Below are 7,768 nucleotides of genomic sequence, written 5' to 3' on the forward strand. Positions count from 1 at the left end.
CAGTCATGTTCATTAATTTCAGTGGGTCTACTCTCAGTTGAATACCACCCTATTTGGTTCAGTCTTGCATGAAGCATCAAGCATGTCCTGCCCTGGACCTCCAGCAAATGAATGTCACTGGGGAGGCCCAAGTTCTGTGTGTGTGTGTGTGTGTGTGTGTGTGAGAGAGAGAGAGAGAGAGGGGGGGGGGTTGTGTGCATTGATTTGTTACAGCATTTGTCCAAGGAGAGGGACCAGCCATGAGCTCACACTCAGGTTCAATCTTATGTTTACTATTCGTATTCGTATTCTTAACAATAGAAAAGTCTTCATAATTATAAATAAAATTTGTTATACGGTTGCCTGAAAGTCACAGTTTCCTGAGTGGTCTTACAAAGCAGCAGCAACAAACCATAATACAATATCAGAAACACAAAATGCAATAATTTGAAGAATGAAATGAAAGAAAAAGAACAAGACTTTCCTGCGAGTAGAGAGAGAATAAAGCCATTTGCAGCTCACCATAAACCACACTTTCCTTTTGTGTGTTCCAGATCCAATACAGTGGTACCTCGGGTTAAGAACTGAATTCGTTCCGGAGGTCCCTTCTCAACCTGAAAGTGTTCTTAACCTGAAGCACCACTTTAGCTAATGGGGCCTCCCGCTGCTGCTGTGCGATTTCTGTTCTCATCCTGAAGCAAAGTTAGCGGAGTCTGTAACCTGCAGCGTCTGTAACCCGAGGTACCGCTGTAAATGGCTTTGGCAGTGGCCCTCTAGAGGCTGTGTCACCTTGTAAATGTTCCCCTGACCCTCCAGCCTAGGGGAGGGAGAGGGAGAGGAGGCCCCTCTCTGAAGGGAACCATTCGGAGCCTGACACTGGAAGGCACAGCTTTCCAAACTGGTCTTGTTGGTGACACGCTTTTTAGACATGCATCATTTTGCAGCACAGTAATTCATCTTTACTAGCAAACCGGAAGGTGTGTATCCACAGCAGGACCAGAAGAGGAATGACCGCTGGGAGGAGCAGAGAGAGAAGGAACGCCCTGGTGCATCTGCAGCAACGCAACCGGGCACCTTCCTCTGCCCCACCTGCAACAAAACATGTCTCTCCCTTATCGGTGTCTACAGACACAGCTGCTGCTGCTGCTTCTTCTTCTCTGGCGATGCCAACACAGTTGGGAACTGTAGTTCTGTGAAGGGGGTCTCTCCACACCCCTAACAAAATATGGTTCACAGGATTCGTGGATGGGGGGACCATGGCTGTTACAAGTAGCACAAGACACACATTCAGCGTATGTAGTAGGAAAGTTAGGCCTGATGGCAGGAAAGGCATGCTGGCTCCTCCAGAGAAGGCCTTGCCTGTCGGGGGTCTTTGGACATATTTTGACCTTACTGAGCTCACACTGGCTGCGGATATTGAGCGTTCTTCTCGCAGATGTATCTGATTCTTTTTGAACAGGAACACCATTGCAGGGCTCCGTTGCTCATTAGAAGGCAGTTGCCGCTAGAACTGCTACAAGTCCCAATATTTTCAGCGCTAGAAAGACAAAGATGACAGTCAAGGCAAAGAGCCCCAATCCCTCCTCTCCATTCATCGTTATCTGAGTTTCTGGGCTTCAGCTCTCCCGCCAACCCTGTCCATCATTCATGCTGACTGAGGATGATGGACGTATAGCCGAAAAAAGTTCACCTGAGGTCACTGGGACGTCAGCAGATGGGTGGGGGTGGGGGGGCACCGGTCAGATTTGGCCTAATCTGGTCCCTCAGCCAGATCCACTCTCACACGCACTGCCCAATTTACATGCTGGATCAGGGCAGGGGAGGGGGGCAAATCTAGCCCAGCATCCTGGTCTCACAGTGGCCCATCGGACGCCCCCAACGGGACGCTCCAAAGCAAGGCTCCCCTCATGTGGTTCCAGCCCTGGAATTCAGAGACCGTGGAGGCAGAGCAGAGCCTTCAGGGTCACTTGGACTGATTTCATATCTGAATTATTGCTTTGCTTCCAAATTATTGTCCTGGAAAGGTTTTGTTCTGAATAGGCTGGACACACTTTTGGGGAAAAAATAAGACTTTCCAGAACACCTCAAAAATGGCTCAGTTTCTCCTGGGATACCAATGGAAACAATTCCACAGAAAACCCAGTTTTGCCCAGTAAGCAAATGTCAGCCTGGGTTTTCTACGGAATTGTTTCCATTGGTAAAGAGCGTGTTTCTGTGGGGAGGAGCCCTAAAAGTACGGAAAGGCTGCAGGCTGCAGATTCGGGGGGGGGCTGATGGGGGGAACTCTGCTCTGTTCAACCCAAGCAAATCTGACTTGATGGGTAGCAAAAGGATGGTCTCTCTTCCACTTACTCTTCAAAGCCCCTACCATCAATCCATTTCCAAGAGCTTTTCCAGGAGGACCAGCTTGTTTTAAGTCCAATCCAGTATTGATCACTCTAGGAGAAAGAATAAAATATTAACGGGGAAAGACCTCCTTCCCAATGGATCTCTCCTTCCTCCCTTTTTAAGAGGCTCATATTTGCAGAACCAATACAGTTACTAATAGTCCACAGGACACCCGTCCCAGAATCCTCCACAACACCCCTTCCCAGCTCTGTGTCTGGGACTGGAGAGTTGGCTGCTCTTATCTCCAGCCAAGGTCTACTGTTGCATCTCTGAGCCCCAATCTCTGAGTGGTGTGAGATCCCAAGGGTTTCAGGCACTCACTCAGGCTTTGTGTCTCCTTTTGGAAATGAGGCACAGAGGAGACTGTGGTGTCTTTATGACATATGGTCTATTTGCAGTGCACATTTATGCAACCTGAGCCTGTGATGGAGGGGTTCACAGCATCAACACCCCCAAAGTGTCTTGTTTCTCACCACAGCTGCCTTGGATTCCATCCAGCTCGGCCTCTCTGACTTTCTCTGGAGTTAGAGGAGTCTAGCACTCCTGAACTCATGACAAAACATTCCCTGGTCAGTATACAAAGTCTCCCAAATATATACCTCCCCTTCCCCCAGAAGTTCAAAAGTGCTCACAGCTTCTTCAGGAGCAGATCCTGTGCACATTCTCCTTCACAATCTACATAGGGGGCTAGAGTGACCCACTGAATCCCCACCAGTTCAATGGTGTTTCTTTGGCAAGCGCACTGAGAAATCAAGGGGTTATCTCTTTCCCCTTGCTCCCTCTCCTGGTGGATATTTCTTCATGATCTGCTAGACTCTGGACCTGACTCCCCAGCACCAGCAGCCCCCTTCCTTAAAGTCTGAGGCATTGGCACCCCAAAGGTATTACCTTATCAATGAATGCGGCACCCCATAGCTGTTTTGCACTCCAGGGCTTTAAAACAAGCAGCTGAGATGATTTCCACTTGCAGGCTTCCTGGCTTTCCTCCCAAGTCTTCATTTCCTCTGAAATCCACAGGCATTTCCACCTGAAGAGATTCCATCCACGGGGACAACAGCCTAAGGAAGACAAGAGAAGGTCAAAGGAAAGCGTTGAGCTGAAAGCCACGTGGTCTCAGGCCAGCTTAGGGTGCGACCCAGATCTGTCCCCAGTCCATGGGCTGAGAGTCCAGGGGGACATGGGGTGTATGTTCCCAATCCAGAGGTAATTATGAGAAGCACCTGTGTTGGGCCCAGTTCAGACCGCATGGCCGACCATGCCAGCCGCTGAGCAGAGACAGATAGGATGGACCTGAGTGCAGGCAGATGCACATACGGAAAGTTGCCCAGTTGCCACATTCGTTCCACCTGTGTGGATGACATGAATCATGTCCACACAGGATGGGCTATGGGGACAGGTAAAAGGTAAAGGAACCCTGGACGGTGAGGTCCAGTCAAAGGCCACTATGGTGTTGAATCAAATCATCTTATTTCTCAGGCCGAGGGAGCCAACATTTGTCCACAGACAGCTTTCTGGGTCATGTGGCCACCATGACTAAACCACTTCTGGTGCAACACAACACCATAATGGAAACCAGAGCGCATGGAAATGCCATTTACCTTCCCACCACAGTGGTACCGATTTATCTACTTGCACTGGGGTGCATTTGAACTGCTAGGTTGGCAGGAGCTAGGACAAAACAACGGGAGCTCACCCCGTTGGGGGATTCAAACCCTAACCCTATTATTATTATTATTATTATTATTATTATTATTATTATTATTAACACCCCGCCCATCTGGCTGGGTTTCCCCAGCCACTCTGGGCAACTCCCAATCCAATATTAAAAACACAATACAGCATTCAGCATTCAACATTGCCAGCCTCCTGAGCAGAGTGCAACAGGCATACCAATGTTTTGGCAAGATTTGGTGTCCTCTATTCTCTTCATGGTCTGGTCCAGATGCTGCTGCAGCTTCTCCTTCTCCTGCTGCGTGAGCATCAGGCTCTGGTTGGCTTGCCTCAGCTGCTCCTGCGTCCTGTTCCTGGCAGCCAGGCAGCTCCAGAGGGTCCCGTTGGTGGAGTGGAGCTCCTCCTGGGCCTCTTCCAGCTGGGCCTGGGTCTGGGCCAGGCTGCCCTCCTGGGAGCCCATTTTCCGTTCCAGGGCACTGCCATCTTCATTCGCCTGCTGCAGCTGCCGTGAGACCTGCCAGTCTGCAGAGCACAAGCGGAGCGACATGAGAGGAGGAGGAGGAGGGAGCTTCAGGTGCCAGGAAGGAGCATGGCAGAGGGGAGCCAGCCTCTGTTGGATGGGGGGGCACACAGGCTGGCTTGGCCCAATGGAACGGCTGCTCAGAGATATGCAAACACAGGCTATGCATGTCTTACGTATTATACAAATGCTTCCTACATCGGGGGAGACGATGAGGTGCGCTCCCAATGTTGTGGGGCTCCAGCTCCCCTTGAACCTGATCACTGGTCATGCTGGCCAGGGCTTATGGGAACTGGAGTCTATAATAATAATAATAATTTTTATTTACACCCTGCCCATCTGGCTGGGTTTTCTCAGCCACTCTGGGTAGCTCCCAGCAAAATATTAGAAGCACAATGAAACAAACATTACAAACTTCCCTAAACAGGGCTGCCTTCAGATGTCTTGCCAAAGTCAGATAGTTGTTCATTTCCTTGACATCTGATGGGAGGGCGTTCCACAGGGCAGGTGCCACCACCGAGAAGGCCCTCTGCCTGGAGGGTGCCAGGCTGTCTGTCTCTGGGCCCAGGCTCCAGGGAAAGCTCTGCATCAAATGCCTGCAACACCCAAGGGTGCTTCCCCCCTCCCCCATTTATCAGCTCAATGGGCTTGGGCAGGGGGCACCCGCTACTCACATCGGACCCCCAGTCCTATGGCGGCGGTGAGAAGGAAGAGGCAGGCGGCCAACAATGCCAGGATGGCGTACCAAGACCGACGGTCCGACTCTGGAAGAGAAACTCAGTGGGGTCAGTTTGCTGTTCCTGTAAGATGGGGTTCAACCCTCAAAGGAAGCCTGATCCTGCAGGGAGGGCTGTGTGGAGACAGGGAACTGAGTGCAGCCCCCAGTTCCCTGCCAGGGCCCAAGCTTCTTTGCTGCAATCGTGGCCAGTCTTATTTGTGGGGAAGGAACAGACTGGCCCCTCCTCTGCAGAGACAAGTAATGGGCCCAAATGCCCCCAAATCCTCCTCCTCATGGCAGGTGGAGGATCCAGGTGGGTTCAGACCTGGCCGGCACTCACCTTTCGTGCCCTCAGTGGGGGTGGGATTCCTCTCCCCCTGGCAAGGGGGGTCCTGGACGTTCTCATAGGTCAGCTCTCCCTCTCCAGGGTCTGGAAGAGGAGCTGAGGGGTGAGTCACGGAGGGGGACATCTGGATCTGGTCCACTTGGCTCCATGCACCTTTCTCCTGGCTCCTCTCCGGAGGGGTCTTCACAAACTGCAGGTCAGCGTAGGTCACATCCTGTGCCATCCTGGGGTGGGGGGAGGCCCTGCTGTGCCTGAACTGATGGCAAAGGGAGAGGCCTGGCTGGCTGGGAGCTCCTGGGCTGTCTGAAGAAAAGATGAAATTGATGGCAAGTGAAAGAAACTGAAATCTGATAGGGTCTGTCAACCAACCACAAGCACCAGACTTCCTACAGCACATGGTGTCTTGTCTATTTGGCATGCAAAGTCAAAGTCTCATGCAAGCCCTTCAAGGGTTCCTAGGCAGATGCATGGCCCCCTCGGTGCACAGCGGAGCAGCAGAGTGTTGCAGAAAACATGAGGCTTCCTCTTTCTCAGCTGCTTCCTTCCCCAACTTGGATGCATTTGTTGGTGGTGCTTTTGTACAGAGCGATATTTCAAGCCCTGGGCATCTGTCAGGGGTGCTTTAGGTACGATTCCTGCATTGTAGGGGCTGGACTACATGATTCTTGGGGTCCCTTCCCATTCTGAAATTCTATGTTTCCTATGATAGTAGCTGTATGGTATTATTATGAATTCAACTTATTAGGGTGTGATTAACTTGGCTGGGAAACAGGGAAATGTAAATATCTCTTTTGTTCCACTTGATGGGTGTTTGGTGGAGGGCAAGGGGAACCGTGGGGCAGGGTCCAGGATGCTCAGATTACTGCCACCAGACCTCCCCTTTCATGATGTAACCATGATGTAGTTTTTTTTGGGGGGGGGTGTAACATGGGGATGTGCAGCTAATAAAAGTTTGGGTTCTCTTTTGTTTGGGGCCTCCATCTTGTTCCACCTGGGGGCAGGTGGGAGTCCTGTTGCGACAGTCTTCAAGAAAGACCAAGCCTCCTGGCTGCTGTTTTGCTCTGGTATTCCTGGCTGGTCTCCTTGCTTTTTGTCCAAGGGAGCCCTCAGATTTCTCTATTAACAAAAGGAACTTTAAAAATTGAAGGCAACATGCGGCCTGATTTTTTTAAATAACCGAAATGGTTATACCTTGATACGGAAGGGGGGGGCATGTCTTCTTCACCTCCTTTGCTACAATATATCCATTTATTTCAATTGTCAATGACAAAAGGGACTAAAATCTATAAAATTCATAGAAAATCAACGTGCCAATTTGCTCAATTTCTCTAGAACTCCATGACACCTTCCCTGTCCTCCATAATCCCTCAAGCAAGGTGTTAAGACCCTAATCCTGTCAAATCACTCTGCCTGGCCTTTCCTCTGGGCAATGCCAGGTGGCAGACTATGCATACATGGACCATTGTCTTCTCATCACCTGGACTCAGGATGTGCTTATCTACGCATATCTCCAGCTCTGCATATTCCCCCCTCCCTCCTCCACATGTTAATCCTGTGTAACCCAACCTCTTCTTAATGTATTCATGATGTAACTGGGATGTATTTTGCACTGTATTCTGGGACATGGAGGGAAGTTTCAAAAGTTCATGTCACCCCTTTCTCGCTGTTCAACCTTGAACCTTGTTGCGCAATAAACATGGATCTTCTGCAGTTTGCTCCTGTCTCCGGCTGAACTCATTTTCCTCCACAGAGACCCGCGGACTTAGTCCGACGAGCTGGGTGGCAGAGCAGCCTCGCACCCAGATTTTGCCATAACAACCTGCAGTCCATCCCCCATCAAAGGCTTGACCACTTATGGAATGGATGCTGCCCCCCCCCCCCGGCATATAGTCCCCTGCAAGCACTAGGGAAGGGAAATGTTGTTAACCTCCCCCTCGGGTGTTTGTTTTCCTTCCCTTTTTCCCTTTCTCTCATTCCTGCCCCCCCCCTCTTCCATCCTGGAGCCCAAGGCAATGCAGATGTGGCTCCCAGGCAGGTGCTGCCAGAAACAAATCTGAAAATAAGAAGAGCCTGCAGCTGGATCAGGCCAACGCCCCATCCTGGCCAGCATCCTGCCCCCCCCCTCCAAGTGGTCAACCAGATGCCT

The 7,768-nt window shown here is 50.8% G+C and overlaps 1 protein-coding gene across 2 annotated transcripts; it reads right to left on the reverse strand.

The window, feature by feature from the left end:
* Positions 1 to 254: 254 nt before the first annotated feature.
* On the reverse strand, positions 255 to 6,084 carry LOC310659478 (B-cell differentiation antigen CD72-like; the record flags this gene model as incomplete). 2 transcript variants are annotated; one of them, XM_083403106.1, is made up of 6 exons in its annotated part: positions 5,617 to 6,084; positions 5,233 to 5,322; positions 4,258 to 4,560; positions 3,256 to 3,425; positions 2,332 to 2,417; positions 255 to 1,516 (listed from the first exon to the last, which is right to left on the reverse strand). In XM_083403106.1, the coding sequence occupies exons 1-6, from the start codon at positions 6,038 to 6,040 to the stop codon at positions 1,378 to 1,380; spliced, it is 1,212 nt and encodes a 403-aa protein (XP_083259232.1). In that variant the 5' UTR covers positions 6,041 to 6,084. The 2 variants fall into 2 exon arrangements, with proteins under 2 accessions (XP_083259232.1, XP_083259233.1); XM_083403107.1 differs by lacking the exon at positions 255 to 1,516 and having other exon boundaries at positions 2,328 to 2,417.
* Positions 6,085 to 7,768: the final 1,684 nt, after the last annotated feature.

The sequence above is a fragment of the Podarcis tiliguerta genome (genome assembly GCF_965153285.1).
Source record: "Podarcis tiliguerta genome assembly, chromosome: 11".
Lineage (NCBI taxonomy): Eukaryota > Metazoa > Chordata > Lepidosauria > Squamata > Lacertidae > Podarcis > Podarcis tiliguerta.